Source organism: Myxine glutinosa, chromosome 8 (genome assembly GCF_964187855.1).
Source record: "Myxine glutinosa chromosome 8, kmMyxGlut1.1, whole genome shotgun sequence".
Taxonomy (NCBI): domain Eukaryota; kingdom Metazoa; phylum Chordata; class Myxini; order Myxiniformes; family Myxinidae; genus Myxine; species Myxine glutinosa.
In genome coordinates, this window is record NC_136268.1 from 145162706 (window position 1) to 145179627 (window position 16922).

General features: G+C 51.1%; 1 protein-coding gene across 5 annotated transcripts in view; it reads left to right on the forward strand.

Annotated features, from left to right (window-relative positions):
- LOC137432967 (calcium-activated potassium channel subunit alpha-1-like) overlaps window positions 1-16922 on the forward strand; it is a 258054-nt gene that overhangs the window by 224948 nt on the left and 16184 nt on the right. For all 5 annotated transcript variants that reach the window (XM_068125315.2, XM_068125317.2, XM_068125316.2 and 2 more), the window contains 2 exons: window positions 15022-15126; window positions 15926-16056. In XM_068125315.2, the coding sequence (XP_067981416.2) occupies window positions 15022-15126; window positions 15926-16056 (236 nt within the window). The remainder of the gene's footprint in view (window positions 1-15021; window positions 15127-15925; window positions 16057-16922) is intronic.

Consider the following 16922-nt stretch of genomic DNA (forward strand, 5'->3'; position numbering starts at 1 on the left):
CAACACAAATGCATCGATGCATCTTCCAGCCGCCACTCCGCACTGTACCTTACTGTATGAACAAGACTTCCTGTTGGAACTTGGCTCCGGAAATTAATTACTCTGTCTTGAAATCGTTTATTTTAGCCATCTTAAATAAATCCATCCATCTATCCATCTTATAAATCCATCTTAAATAAAAATCCATCTTATAAGTCCATCCATCCATATAAATCCATCTTAAATAACGTATTCGTCCTGTGACATTGCCTGGCATATATGTCGCAGCCGGCCACTATTCCGACATGGCTCGTCTGACATGAACGTCCGACATCCAGCAAAGTCGAAATGACCCACAATGCATTTGGGCACACATCCTCCTCTGAGAGTGGGCGAGTTATCGCCGGCACTCTGAGCAAATCTCATACAGCACACCCGTGACTCGCGGCTCGCTCGGCTCCTGCCTGAACACACAATAACTCTACTCTAACTTCCACGGAGCCGCACGGCGGAAACACAGGTTTGTACCACACTTTAATTAAACGAACATCGCCAGGATTCTCGGATAGACGTAAATTTCACAACACACATGACAAAAATCCGATTTAAATTCAGAGATCGCCGATCGACCTGGCACAACCATCTCAACGCGACGACGCCACGCCGCCCCCCCCGTCTTGGCGCGCACCCTCGTGCCTCCGCACGAATCTCAACACTCCCTGCACGCCGCTCTATTCTTGTTCACGGCGGGGTTTACCTCACGTTGGGACATGCAGTCGGCTGCCATAACATTGAATTGTCAATAAAGAATCTACGACTTGGCATGTAGTGAGCTGTCAGAACATTGAGCTGTCAGAACTCATCCCTAGCTCGTAAACATCGCAAAAAAACAGGATCTCCGACGCTTGACCTCTCTGACCCAAAATACACTATATGACACCAATTCCAAAGGTGAGCTGCGGGCACTCCGAGTGCTTTCCTGACCCGATTTATATCAATTCGCTTCCCAAACAACTCCCAAACAGATGACAGACAAATGCATTGGCCAGATACACACGTCAATTAACATCCCAATATACATTCATTCCTCATTCATATACGAGTGAGTCTCCCATTCTTCGCGCGAAACTCAGATCGACTCAAATCATGCCTTTCTCCAGCCACTCCCAAACAGTCTTTGCTCATTCATGTTACGTCTCTCATTCAAGGAAAAGGATTTTTTTTGGGACGGGTTGGACGGGGGTGGGTTGAGGTGAAAAAGAGAAGGCAGGGCGGGGGTGTTGGGGTGTTGCCTAGAGCCCCGGGACTGAGCTCAGGTCTTGGGGGGGTGGGGGGTGTTGCCTAGAGCCCCGGGACTGAGCTCAGGTCTTGGGGGGTTGGGGGGTCTTGGTCTGGTATCTGGTCCAGCGGCATCACTCGCTGATTTACTTGTTTAACTGCTTACTTACTTGTCCTCTGGCCAGGGATTATTTAAATCTTTAGTTAACACAGCCCAGTCCTTTAATGGTCTTACCGCGGCAAAATGATGCCTCTTAAACATGAAAGATGCCGGGGTTCCCTTAAGGGGTTCCCCTTCTTTCCTTAGCTTGCTTCCCATCTTATTGCTCTGGGCTGATCCTTCCTGGAAAGTTCTCGGCCTGGCTCAACCTTTACGGCTGTCCGACCTCACTTTCCCCCTTCCCTTGTACCGAACGTTATCTTCACCGATATCCTGCGCAAATCCTTTTACTGGCCATGTTCCTATGGCCCTCTTTGTTCCTATGGCCTTCTATCTAAGTTAGCCACAGCCCTTCGTTCCCTGGCATGCAATGGCATACCCCATCTTGTCTCTGGGCTGTTCCTTCCTGGAAAAATCTTGGCCACCTGGCTTCAGCCTATATGGCTGTCCGACCTCATTTTCCCCTCCTGGTGCTAACTGTAACTTTAAGCTTACTGTTAAGTCCTTACTTGTTTATCCTGGCTTTAACAAAGCTACGTCATTCTGAGGCCTAAAATGAGCCTTTACTTACAATTTCTGTTCGAGTGCAGGCAGCGCGGATGACAGGGAAGCGGACTGAACCCGTTCGAAGAAGCAAGGTACAAATTTGGAAAGATAGCCCTCTGGTATAAAACAATTGCTCACCTTAATCAAATTAGAGTGCCAGCGTCCCGGCCTCGGGCAGCCTTCCTTCTGTCGCCCGGGTTTCTGCTTCCCGTTCACCTCGTCTGTTGACACCCCACTCCTGGTACCATTTGTGAAGAATCAGCTCTTCGTTTGCAAAAGAAGTCCACAATAGCCTGAAATGACGCAGCTTTATTAAAAACCAACTTATACAGATCCGGAAGAAGCCAAGACATCTACAGCAAGAGCCAGTCTCATGCCACGTCAAGCCTTCCTGGAAACGCATTGATTCTCATTCACTTATATATGAATACGATTATCAGAAAATCTCCGAGAGAACAAAGCGACTGGCGAGAGTCCCTCCCACCGTTATCCGCTGTTCGGGGGAGTCAGCCCTTCCTTATCATTCGGACCAAATGTTTCTCTGGGCTCCGAGAAAACAGAAATGTAACTCACAAAGAGGAGAGTGTATGCTTGGCCAAACAACCCATATATTTTATGGGTTTGTTTACATGAGTAATTCAAAGCATGTTTATACAGAGTCATGCGTTGCTGTGATTAATACAAAATATATATGGTAAAAACAATAGGTTTATGTCTGCAATCTAATCATTCTACTTGCGTTACACAAAATCACGCGCATGTGAGCGTGGTTTTACGACCGGCCTTATCTAGCCTCGAAAAAGCACACGTATACAATTTGTCCAGCATGACCTCAGCGAGCCTTTCCTCATCCAAAACTAAAACGAAGCAAAAACCCTTTATTAACTTTATGAAAATAGCATTTTTAAACAACATTTAAATCATAACACATTAGCAACCAACGTCTATAACTGAACTTTAGGCAATAACAAATCTACTACTTGACACACACAATCGCCTTGCACCGGCCAGAACACGGCCAGACGCGCCTCTCCCGGGCATGCCGGACTCACTGTTCCCGGGCACGCCCGAACCTCCCGGGCACGCCCGGTCTCGTCTTTCCCGGGCATGCCCGCTCTCGCCTTTCCAGGGCTCGCCCAGAGCGTCCGGGCATGCCCGCTATCGCCTTTTCAGGGCTCGCCCAGAGCGTCCGGGCATGTCCGCTATCGCCTTTCCAGGGCTCGCCCAGAGCGTCCGGGCATGCCCGCTATCGCCTTTCCAGGGCTCGCCCAGAGCGCCCGGGCACGCCCAGCCTCGACTTGCCAGGGCGCAGCCAAACACGCCCGGGCAGGTCCAGACTCGCCTTTCCAAGGCTCGCCCTTGACACCCGGGCATGCCCGGTATAGCTTTTGCTGGGCAAACTTCCCGACATAAATGTGTATATATATTGCTGCCCGATAAACGGGCTTGTCAGAATACCTGAGCTGTTTTGTTTCAATAAAGCAACTCGGACGAATTCCGTCTTTGGTCGCGTCAATTCTTTCGACTCGCGTTGGAGTGCAGTTCCTTCATTGGTGACCTACCGACATGGATACGGCAGTGACGCTTAAACTGCCTACCTTCTGGGAGGCTCACGCGGCTGTTTGGTTCGCTCAGGCGGACTCTCAGTTCGCCCTGCGAGGCATCACCGCGGACGACACCCACTTCCAACATGTTGTGGCGGCGCTCGGTTCCGCCACCGCGGCCCGCGCCTTGAGCCTCCTCGAGCACCCGCCGGCTGCTGACAAATACGACGCGCTGAAGACACTCCTCCTCGACGCTTTTGCCCTCTCACCGGCAGCATGCGCACGGCGCCTGCTCGCTCTGCCCGAGCTTGGCGACACGCGCCCGTCCGAGCGCATGGACTATATGCTCTCGTTGCTCGGCGAGCACTCTCCGGCATTCCTGTTCCGGGAGCTGTTCCTCCGCCAGCTGCCTCACCCGGTACGCCTCGCCCTGGCTGGCACGTTGATCACGGATTCCCGCGCCCTCGCCAGGGAAGCCGATAAGATCTCCTCGGCGGGCCAGCACATCGGCGCGGTTACCTGGAGCCCGCCGCCGTCCGAGGCGACGCCCACGATGCCCAAGCGCCCTGCGCGGTTGGAGGCCGAACTGCCAGTGCGACTGGCGGCCGCCACACCGCACCGCCCACTTCCGACACGACGGCCGGGGCCTCCACCTGACCGGGCGTGGTGTTATTACCACGCCAGGTTCGGACACAAGGCTCGGACGTGCCGGCCCCCGTGCACTTTCGGCAGGTCGGGAAACGGCCGGGCCGGCGTTCATTCCCAGCCATGAGCGCCGGCCACTCGGGCAACTTGCTGTTTATTCGGGACAAAGCGTCTGGGCGGCATTTCCTGTGTGACACCGGCGCCCAACTGAGCGTCATACCCACCTCCGAGCAGGACAGGCGGGACGCCGTTTGCGGCCCCTCTTTGGTCGCTGCTAATGGCTCGGCCATACGCACTTTCGGCCCACGCGTCGTCACCCTCTGCTTCGGCAGCCAGCGTTTTCAATGGACTTTTGTGACCGCCTGCGTCCCCATGGCTTTGCTGGGCGCCGACTTCCTCTGCGCGCACGGGCTGCTGGTCGACGTCAAACGTCGTCGCCTTGTCAACGCTGAGACCTTCAGCTCCCTGGAGTGCACGATGAGCAGCTCCGCGCTGACCAAACTGGCGTGCGCCCTCCCGGCAGCGAACGAGTTCGCTCGCCTGCTCGCGGAATTCCCGGCCCTCACGCGGCCGACGTTTTCGGCCGTTGCGGTGCGGCACGGGATCGAGCACCACATACCCACTACGGGCCCGCCGGTCTACGCCAGGGCCCGCCGCCTCGACCCGGCCAAGCTCGCCGTGGCGAAGGCCGAGTTCGACGCGTTGGAGCACCTCGGCATCGTGCGGCGCTCCGATAGCGCGTGGGCCTCGCCACTGCACATCGTGCCAAAGCCGGGGGGTGGATGGCGCCCGTGTGGCGACTACCGCCATCTCAACGACGCTACCACCCCCGACAGGTACCCGATCCCGCATATTCAGGACTTTTCCGCCCGTTTGGCGGGACGGGTCATCTTTTCGAAAATTGACCTGATACGGGGCTACCACCAGGTACCTGTCCGGGCGGCCGACGTCCCGAAGACGGCCGTCATCACGCCGTTCGGCCTGTTCGAATTTTTGCGGATGCCGTTTGGCCTCAAGAACGCGGCCCAGGCGTTCCAGCGCTTGATGGACGGCGTGCTGCGCGACCTGCCGTTTCTTTTCGTCTATCTGGACGATATCCTCGTCGCCAGCACGTCCTGCGCCGAGCACCTCCTCCACCTCCGAACACTGTTCGGTCACCTCAGCGAGCACGGCTTAATTGTCAACCCGGTCAAATGCCACTTCGGCGCGATGACCGTTGACTTTTTGGGCCACCGCATCACCAAGACCGGGGCCGTGCCGCTGCCGACCAAGGTCGAGGCCATCACCACGTTCCCGCGTCCCCGTTCCATCAAGGCCCTCCAAGAGTTCCTCGGCATGGTGAATTTTTATCACCGATTCGTGCCCCGCGCTGCTCAGCTCATGCGGCCCCTTTACGAGGCCCTCCGGGGCAAGCCGGCCAAGCATGACATTGTTTGGTCCGCGGCCATGGACGTGGCCTTCGCCAGCGCCAAACGGGCCCTCGCCGACGCAACGCTGCTGGCTCACCCGGTGCTCAACGCGCCCATTGCCCTCACTACGGACGCCTCCAACTACGCGGTGGGCGCCGTCCATGAGCAATGGGTGGACGGGGTTTGGCAGCCACTCGCTTTTTTCAGCCGGCAACTCCGGCCGAACGAGTTAAACTACAGCACGTTCGACCGCGAGCTGCTCGGGCTATTCCTGGCCGTTCGCCATTTCCGACACCTCCTGGAGGGCCGCCCGTTCACGGCTTTCGTCGACCACAAGCCGTTGTTCTACGCAATGGCTAAGGTCACGGAGCCGTGGTCGGCCCGCCAGCAGCACCACCTCTCCGCCGTGTCGGAGTTCACCACGGACATCTGGCACGTTGCCGGCAAAGACAACGCTGTGGCCGACTGTCTTTCTCGGGCCAGCGCGAACGCGGTCCACCTCGGCGTGGACTTCGCGCTCATGGCGGCCGACCAGACCACCGACGCCTCGGTGCAGGCACTCCGTGCGGCGGACACGGGCCTCCGCCTGGCCGACATTCCCTTCGCGGGCACCGTCCTGCTCTGCGACGTCTCCCAGGGCCAGCCTCGCCCCATCGAGCCCGTTTCCTGGCAGCGCCGCATCTTCGCCTCCATCCACGGCCTTTCTCACCCGGGCCGGAAAGCTTCTCAGAAGCTGGTGTCGGCGCGTTTCGTCTGGCACGGCCTTCGACGAAACATCCGCGACTGGGCCAACGCCTGCACGGCCTGCCAGCGGGTCAAGGTCCACCGCCACACCCAGGCCCCGCTGGCACCTTTCGCCGTGCCTGAACGGCGTTTCGACCACGTCCACGTGGACCTGGTGGGTCCCCTGCCCCCCTCGCGGGGGTTCACCCACCTGCTCACCATGGTGGACAGGACCACCAGGTGGCCGGAGGCTGTGCCCCTCGCCTCCACCACCACCGCCGACGTGGCGCAGGCGTTCATCGCCACCTGGGTCGCGCGCTTCGGCGCACCAGCGGACATATCGTCCGACCGCGGCCCACAGTTCACGTCTGAGCTTTGGGGCGCGGTCGCCCGTTCGTTGGGGGTCACGCTGCACCGCACCACGGCCTACCATCCCCAAGCCAACGGGTTGTGCGAGCGGTTTCACCGCTCCATGAAGGCCGCACTCATGGCCGGCCTTCAGGACGACGGTTGGGCCGACCGGCTGCCGTGGGTCCTTTTGGGCCTTCGCACGGCCCCCAAGGAAGACCTCCAGGCGTCCGCCGCCGAGCTCGTCTACGGCCAGCCGCTCCGCGTCCCGGGCGAATTCGTGCCCGACGCTACCAGTCCCTGGTCCGCCGCTCGCCAGCGCTCGGACCTCCAGGAGGCCGCCCGACGATTTGCCCCCGTGCCGACGTCCCGCCACGGTGGCCCCCAGTCCTACGTCCCCCCGGCGCTTCGCACAGCGGAGTACGTCTTTGTGCGTCATGACGCGCACTGGGGGCCACTCCGGCCGCCGTACGACGGGCCCTTCCGGGTCCTGCGACGGGGCGACAAGTCTTTCATCGTCGACTTCGGCGGCCGGCCGGACCGGATTTCTGTGGACCGCCTCAAACCGGCGCACATGGACGTCGACCGACCACCACGGTTGGCCCTTCCTCCGCGGCGAGGCCGCCCCCCGTCCACAGTTCCCCCCGCTCGACCACCCACCACCACGTCGGACCCCTCCCCACGACCCTCCAGGGGTCGCTTCGGCCGGGTCATCCGGACCCCCCTTAAATTGACCCTGCCGGTGCAGGTCGATTCTGGAGGGGCGTGTGTCGCGGTTACCGCTGGATGCACACAATCGCCTTGCACCGGCCAGAACACGGCCAGACGCGCCTCTCCCGGGCATGCCCGGACTCACTGTTCCCGGGCACGCCCGAACCTCCCGGGCACGCCCGGTCTCGTCTTTCCCGGGCATGCCCGCTCTCGCCTTTCCAGGGCTCGCCCAGAGCATCCGGGCATGCCCGCTATCGCCTTTTCAGGGCTCGCCCAGAGCGTCCGGGCATGTCCGCTATCGCCTTTCCAGGGCTCGCCCAGAGCGTCCGGGCATGCCCGCTATCGCCTTTCCAGGGCTCGCCCAGAGCGCCCGGGCACGCCCAGCCTCGACTTGCCAGGGCGCAGCCAAACACGCCCAGGCAGGTCCAGACTCGCCTTTCCAAGGCTCGCCCTTGACACCCGGGCATGCCCGGTATAGCTTTTGCCGGGCAAACTTCCCGACATAAATGTGTATATATATTGCTGCCCGATAAACGGGCTTGTCAGAATACCTGAGCTGTTTTGTTTCAATAAAGCAACTCGGACGAATTCCGTCTTTGGTCGCGTCAATTCTTTCGACTCGCGTTGGAGCGCAGTTCCTTCACTATCCTCTATCCACTAGGGCTGTGTTGAGGCACTGTTATTGCAATAAATATGGCAACACCATATTGATTATGGAAATGTGATGCTTATTGTATGTGCGTGCTTAGGGATAGTTCAACAATCAAAGGGAGGCGCAAAGCACCCCTCCCTTTATATAAGGGATAGTTTCTCTGTGTGCAGCTTTAACATGGGGAATGAAAATACGTTTCTTGTCTTCTACTGGACGAAATCGGCTGCAAATTTCAGAAGTAAATGCTTTGTAGATTGAGGTAATATGTTCCAAATTTCAGCAAAGTCCGTTTATGCATTATTGAGCTTTATTTAGAAAACTCTCGAAATCTTTTTTCCCTTGGGACTTCCGTTTCCGGTCTTGCTGGCGAGGGTTCGTTTATTCTCAGCTCTCCATGCTATCCATCGAAATCGAAGTTAAGTAATTGTTCCCATTTGTATTTTCGTTATAACTATTTATTTTATGGTGTATATATTGTCTCCCGACGAAGATTTTCGGTGCAAATCTTTCATACCTGTATTGAAAATCGTGTTAATTCGGGTCGTGTTTTGAGGCCTTGTAGTTGTACAGTGAACACTGTACAACCTTGAGGCTTTGTTTTTCTCTCAGCGGTCCGTGTTTTTGTGATCCAATAACTTTCGTTCTCTGTTTTCCCAATCTTTTCACCCCATAGCCCTCTTCCTTGTGTAAATCACAACTCAAAAAAATCAAAAAAAAAACATTTCCTTCTCTGTTCTCATTCGTTTATTCATTCTTATTCGTTCGTTCGTTCGTTCTTCGACCACGTGTTTCTCCCCCATTTCCCCAGATAGATTGTCAAATTTCAACTCGTTATTTTATCGTCCATGCGTTATTGTTTTGATTATAGTTACTTTTGGTTTGAATTTCCTGTAACTTGTAATTATTTAATCGTGTTCTGCTCCTCGTGTGCGGCCTTGTAGTTGTACCCCCGTCGGTGTTTGTTATCTTAATCGTGTTTTGCTTGGCTCTTAGTTTTTTTCCCTTCTACTCCGAACATAATACTCTGTCTAACGTTCTAAATCCCCACCTCCCCCCCACCCCCACCCCAAAAAACCAAACAACAACAAAAAAAAAACAAAAACATTTATTTTCCTTTCTCCACGTGTACTGTTGACTCATCCTGTATTTTCTGTCCAGGTGTGCTGTTCGCCCCGCCCCCATTAACTCCTTGCCATCCACCGTTTGCCCTTCACGTGACTCGTGGTGGTCCCTCTCGGCTCTCCCCCCGTTGGTATTTTTGTGCACATAAGATTGTTCACGGTTCTGTTTAAATATTATTTAAATATGTATAACCTTTCCCCTTCAGTGTTTTACTCAGTGGTATTTTACAACACGCTGTTTTTCTTCCTATTTAAAAGGCTTTTCTCAATTTCCTCTCCAACTCATTCCACCTCAAAAAAAAGAAATTCAATATCTTATACGTCTCCCTCACTACATGGTCTAAATTCACATTCATTCCATCCCTCCTCCATCATTCTGAACCGGATTGCTAACTTGAAAATCACAACAAACCCAATTTGTTTTCAATGTTCGTCTTTCATTAATCATCCACTTTCTAAACTCCCCTCTTGCCCCTCCCATCCAAATCCCTCCCCTTGCACCTACACTCCTAAACTCCCCCCTTTCCCCGCCACTCTTAAACTCCCCCCCTACCCCTCCACTCCTGAACTCCCCCCTTGCCCTTCCACTCCTGAACTCCCCCCTTGCCCTTCCCCTCCTAAACTCCCCCCTCACTCCTTCCCTTCAAAACTCCCCCCCAACCCCTCCCATTCAAATCTCCCCCCATACCATTCCTCTCCAATTCTCCCTCCTCCCCCCTCCTCCTCAAAGCTGCCTCCTCCCCACTTCGTCTCCCTTCTATCTCATACCTCCACCCCCCCAACCTTCTTCTTTCCTCTGCCCCCCCTCAAACAACCCCTCTCTGTGCCTCATCCCTTCACCTTCAAACCTTTCATCCTCCTCATCCTTCCCTTTCTTGGAACTCTTCTGCAATCGCTGACACACTAACAACTGCTCTCCCTACCTCCCCCTCTCATCCTTCATCTTACCCTACTCCTCCCCTCCCCTGTCCTGTACCCGATGCTCCCCCTCTCTCTTCATTAACGGTATGGACCTCAAACATCCGGGGCCTTCGCTCAAACCTGACTGATCTCTCCATACAGGTTGCTTCTGACAATCCAGACTTGATCTGCTTAACAGAGACTTTCCTCCTTCAAGATGTCTCTGATTCCTTAATATCTCTTCCTGGTTACTCCCTCCTCCGGTATGATAGACCTGAGCCTCGGCCTGGTGGTGGGGTGGCTATCTTTATCAAAAACTCTCTTCCTCACTCTCCTTGCACTGCCCTCTCTCCTCCTCACCCCCAGAAGTACCTCTGGCGACGGCTTCCTCTCCGCTCCCACCTTTTGTTCATATGTGTTCTGTACCGTCCCCCAAACAGTGATGACTCCATCTACATTTCACTGTCTGACAACATGGACCAACTTCTATCCACTCATCCCAACTCTCTCTTCCTCATATGTGGTGACTTCAATTGTCATCATGCCACCTGGCTGGGTGTGGGTTCCTCTCTCACCAGTCATGGCACCTCAGCAAAGGACTTCTGTGACTCACTGGGATTGACACAATCTGTCAATTTCCCGACCCGGATCTCAGCCAATGGAGTATCTTCTCTTCTAGACTTGGTTATGACTAACTTCCCTGCTAATGTCTGCTGCTCTTCTTCTGCTCCAATCGGTTCTTCTGATCATGTGCTTGTCAAAGTGGACATCTCTCTGGCCATTCTCAGAGAGCCTCCTCAGCGTCGACGAGTCTGGCATTTCACTCAGGCCGACTGGGACGGTCTTCAAGCAGCCATCAATCGTCTGGATTGGTCTCCCATCTCCACTGCCTCTGACATCAATTCTTCCTGGGAATTCTTCCAAAGCAAACTGATCTCTCTCATGCACAGATTTATCCCATCTCGCCTTCAGTTGTCTTACCCTTCCTCCCGTCCATGGTACACTGAATCTTGTGGTGAGGCAGTTGCCCTGAAACATCTTGCCTTTGCCTCTTGGAAGGCTAATCCAACTGAAGGAAATCTCAGTTCCTTCCACCAAGCTCGGAACAAGTGTGTGTCTACCCTCAGGAGTGCCAGGAAGCACTATCTCTCCTCACTCAAGAATGAACTCTCAAACCTGTCTCCTTCCTCCAAATCCTGGTGGCGTCTGGTCAAATCCGTTTCTGGTGTTTGTTCCCCCTCCATCCCCTCCCTTACCTCAAATGGCCACACAGTTGACATCACACGTGACAAAGTCGAATGCCTCAACTCTGTGTTTGCCTCAAAATCCTTAGTCCCAAACCCATCTCTCTCTGTTCCCACCTTTCCCAGTCGAACCAAACTGCTCCTGGACTCTGTGACCTTCTCTCCTGACAAGGTGGAGGAGTTTTTGTCAAACCTCGACTCTGATTCTGCAACTGGACCAGATGGCATCAGCCCACGGGTCCTAAAATCCTGCTCTGCCACTCTATCTCACCCTCTCTCTGTTCTTTTCACCCTATCCATTGCTCAAGGTCATCTGCCAGCATCCTGGAAATCAGCAAACATTACCGCTTTACACAAAAAAGGTGCAAAAACAGATCCTTGCAACTACAGACCAATCAGCCTGCTCCCAATTATCAGCAAAGTCATGGAATCCATCATTGCTTCGGATATGAAATCTTTCCTCTTCTCCAATGGCTTGATCTCTGATCATCAATTTGGTTTCAGACCAGGTCACTCTACTCTGGACATGCTGCTTCTGCTGTCTCAACAATGGATGGAGGTCCTCAATGCCAAACAGGAAATCAGAGCTGTCTCCCTTGACATGTCACGTGCCTTCGATACGGTCTGGCACCCAGCTCTGCTCACCAAACTCTCCTCCTATGGTATCCATGGAAATCTCCATGCATGGCTTGCGGACTTCCTCTCTGGTCGTAGTCAACGTGTGGCCCTGAATGGATTTTTCTCATCTCCCCTTCCCGTTCAGGCTGGAGTTCCCCAAGGCAGTGTGCTGGGCCCTGTGCTTTTTCTGGTCTTTATCAATGATCTCTCCGACTCTCTGGAAAATCCTCTGTATCTCTTTGCTGATGACTCCACTCTCTGCCGCTCCATTCCTCTTCCCTCAGATCGGCAGTCTGCAGCCTCCTCACTCTCTGAAGACCTGGACAAAATCACAGACTGGTCAAACATGTGGAACATGTCTTTCAATCCTGACAAATCTCACACTCTTACTATGTCTCTCCGAAAAGATCGACTGGACAACCCTCCCATCTACTTTCTCAACAATCCTCTCCAAGAAGTTCTGTCGCTCAAGCTTTTGGGTCTCACCATCTGCCATGATCTTTCTTGGGAAAACCACATTTCCAAGCTGGCCTCCAAAGTCAGTCGCCGACTGGGCATCCTCCGTCGTGCGAAGTCCTTCCTAGGCACACCTGAGCTCCTCACCACATACAAGGCTTTCATCCGCAGCTCAATGGAATACTGTTCTCCCCTATGGGCTGGTGCTCCTGCCTCACACCTGGCTCGGCTTCACGCTGTTGAATCCAAAGCTTTCAGAATCATTGGAATCTCCCGCGATGAAGCTATCTCTGAGGGCCTTTCACTCACTCACCGCAGGCAGGTAGGTGGTCTTTCTGTCTTCTACCGACTCCTCTCCGGCCTTGCTCCCCCAGCTCTCTCTGTGCTCTGTCCCCCAAATATTCCTACAGGTCGCACAAGATCTGCCAGCCACCCTCTGATGGTTAAACTGCCGAAATCTCGGCTCTCTGCTCACCTTCACTCTTTCATTCCTCTTTTCTCCCGCCTCTGGAACAAACTCCCACACTCACTTCAATCACACTCCTCCCTCCAGGTCTTCAAAACAGCTGTTCACCACCATCTCTTATCTTCCCCCATCCAAAACCTTGATCTTTTCTACTCCCACGAATTCACCCCAGATCCACCTTGTTTGAAATTCCAACTTCTTTCCTGGAAGTCTTGGCAGTGTCCATATGTTTTATACCTCTCCCACCCCCCCCCCCTTCCCATGCCTCCCCCCCAAAGCCCTCTCCCTCCCACAGTTCTCTCGATGTCTCCATGTCTCTCGGTCCCCTGGTCTCAAATGTTGTGTTTGTGTCCTTCCCCCTCTCTCCCCATCTTGTCTACCGCTCCCGATGTTATTTGTTTTGTGTGTCTGTTTGTCTTTCTGTGTGATTCATGTTCGCTCTTTCACGAGCCTCGATCTTGTTTACAAAAAAAAAAAAAAAAAAAAAAAAAAAAATCACGTTGGTGTCTGTCCCTCCTTCTGTCCGCCCAAAATGTGTTGGCACTCATATCTCAAGGGTTATACATTGAAACTATCTGAAACTTGGAATATAGATCGGCCAATAGGTCTAGTTAATGGTTTTCAAAACAAATTCCACATAAGTGCTATAGTTTTTCTTTAAAATTAAATATATATACATCAATAAATAAATAAAAATATACATACTTTATAACTCTTCAAAATGTTATTACCCAAATCTAATGTGCTGGCTTAATGGCCTAATCACTAATGGATAAGACATCAGACTCCCAAGCTGGGGAGTGCAGGTTTGAGTCCCATCTGGGCTGAGCAATTTTTTTCTTCTTACTTTTTAAAGTATTTTATATCGTCTTGAAAAATCAAAGGGAGGCGCAAAGCGCTCTCCATTTATATGGCATCGTTTCTCTGTATGCAACTTTAACATGGGGACTGAAAATTCGTTTGTCGGTGTATACTGGTATATTATATATATATATATTAATATACATATATACACAAACTTTATACCTCGTTAAAATATTATAAAACAATTCTAACATGTTGGCTCAATGGCCTAATGGATAAAGCGTCAGACTCCCAAGCTGGTGATTGTGGGTCCAAATCCCATCTGGGTTGAATGTTTTTTCCCCTTACTTTTTCAGTTCTTTTATATCGCCTTGAATAAAGTCTTGTATGATAAGCAAATGCATTTTGTTCGTATTTAAAATGTATCTTGTGAAAAATGCCAGGGGCATAGAAAACGCCCCTTTATATGGTATGTGCCATGTGGCAAAGTAGAGAAGAGAAGGACATTCCATAGCTTATAGAAAATGTCGAACAATAGAAAAGAAGGGACAGTCAAAAAATCTCGTGTGCATGCTGGACTACCCTTGTGTTCTTAGGAGGAACCAAGTAATGCTCTAGAAAAGTTCATATAAAGGGGTGCCCTACATCTGGCAAATAAAATACATTAACTTTTTCATGCAGGTGTATGAATCAAATTGGCACAAGGCAGGAGGGGGGAGGAAGGGAGTGGGGGGAATGAAAGGGGGTTCATCACCTTTTTGTTGAATATATGGTGGTGAATGTGCTGTTCATCACGTTTCTGAGTTAAGTGTGATGCCGATCAGGAAGAAGAAGAAGCCGTACTACCAACTTCGTACACTTCCGGAATTGTTTGATTTATTTGTGTTCAAATGTTTGGTGATTGTTTTGTATTTATTTATGCGAATGTGTACTTGTGTATAACTGTCATTAATTTTAAAAAGGCTTAGGCACTATTGAGCGATTTTTATTTAGTTATTTATTTTTAAATCCAAAAAACTAACTTTTTTATTTCAGATTTTTTTTTTTTTTTTTTGCCGAAAACACTCCCAGGCACTCACTGATGAACCTCTGAAAGTTTGACGAAGATCTGTTCAGCCATCTCTGAGAAAAATTGCGACACAGACAGACACACAGACAGACCAACAGCTCTCTTCTGTAGTAGATATATATATATATATATATATATATATATATATATATATATATATATATATATATATATATATATATATATATATATGTATACTCTATGTAATATATATATGTATATATATATGTAACACTCTTCTAAATGGCAATGTACATAATATGTGGATAACAAGTTTTTTTTCTTCCCAATTATTTGGATACCAGTATTCATCCTTTTTGCACTTCTCTGCTGTGTACATTGCTTCAGGTTTCACCCCACCAGGTGCAAGTCCTGACTCGAGTCCAGTGCACGGCCTGGCCCGGCCACCCTCTGTCAGTAGTGGAGCTGCTGTGCCGATGATAACTGAACTGGGTGAGGCACATAGTTAATGGGAATGGTGTTACATGTCAGTTGCCATGACAGGTTGATAACTGTAAGTTATTGGCTTCTGGCTTCAGCGTGGTGTGTCCATGTTGTTTCCATGATGTATTTTTATAGTCAAGGTAAAGCAAGCATAGGTACGTGAAGTGTTGGCAGAGTAGGCCAAATTCAACAAATAAACTGCGATTTCTACCATCCACTAATTAATTAAGGCAAATGGGAAAAATGGCCTAATGTTTTTTTTGTCCCCCGAAAGATAGAGGCACACCCTATCTGAAAAACATCAGGGTACCCGTATGCAGTTATCTTTCTTTATCAGGAATCAAACCTAGAGGAGATGACTCAAAGGCAAAGATGCTACCTCTGAGAGTCACGTGAGCCCAATGTGAAGACAGTGCAACTTAATATGGCGAAGAAATGTCCTTTCGACACATTGAATATAATTTTGCAGCATGATTGTTGATGGCATGGGAGAGGGGGAGTATTTAGTTCTCAAATGATGTGTTAAAATTTTTTTCCTTAAATATAGTCATTCCAAAAACTGAATCCTGACTAATTACAGGTGCATACACTTTCGATCTTTAGAGAGGGTGTATCTTTAGAGAAGGTGTGAGTAAGATGAAATAGTTGCATTTTGTACTCAACACTTTAAGCCCAATTTTTCTCTACAACACTTGTGAAACAGATTGTTGTGTTTTGGCTTCAACCCTAACCCTTTTTTACTTTGGGTAAAAGTTTTGGATTCATGATGCTTTATTCTGATACCTCTAACTGTCAACGTTTCTGTCAGTGAACGACTCAAATGTGCAGTTTCTGGACCAGGATGACGACGATGACCCTGACACGGAGCTCTACCTGACACAGCCATTTGCCTGCGGCTCAGCATTCGCCGTCAGCGTTCTGGACTCGCTCATGAGTGCTGTAAATGTTCCATCAGAATACCAGCTGATCAGCACCATATCACAATTCATTCTTGAATGTTAGATTAATCATTCGATTTATTCATTCATCTGTTTATTTATTCCCTACAAGAGCAAGGCTAATGGAAGAGCAAGATTTAATTGACGGTGGGGTATCAGGGCAACGATTGAGCACAACTGGCGAGGGATAAACAAACAGGAAAGGGGTGAGGGTGTGTGTGTGGGGGGGGGGGGGGGGGGGGGGGGGGGGTGGAGAGGAAGAGAGAAAAAAAGAGAGAAAGAAAACACTAAAATCAGTAAGTATGATTGTTGGGTTAGGTGGGTTTAATTGGGGTAATAATGATCATGGATTAGGATATGGATATGGGATGGCATTAGCTGGCAGTGCACCGTTTGCTTGAATCCTGGAGGGAAGATTGGGAAAGTTTGATTTTAGAAGTTTAACCAGGAGGGCGGTACTGGAAGAACATGTTCATCTTGGAGTTGCTGGGGAAGGTCGGAGGACTGAGAGAGCGAAAGGAGCAATGTTCACTCCTTCATTCCTCTTTACTCCCGCCTCTGGAACAAACTCCCTCACTCTCTTCAATCCCACTCCTCCCTCCAGGTCTTTAAAACAGCTGTTCATCACCATCTCTTATCTTTCCCCATCCAAAACCTTGATCTCTTCGACCCCCGTGAATTCACCCCAGATCCACTTTTTTTTTGAAATCCCTACTTCTTTCTTTTCTGGAAGTTCTAGCAGTGTCCACGTATTTTATACCTCTCTCCCCCTCCCCCCTTCCCATGCCTCCTCCCCCCAAGCCCTCTCCCTCCCACAGATCTCCTGATGTCCTTGTTCTCTGTTGTTGTACTTGTGTGCTTCCCTCT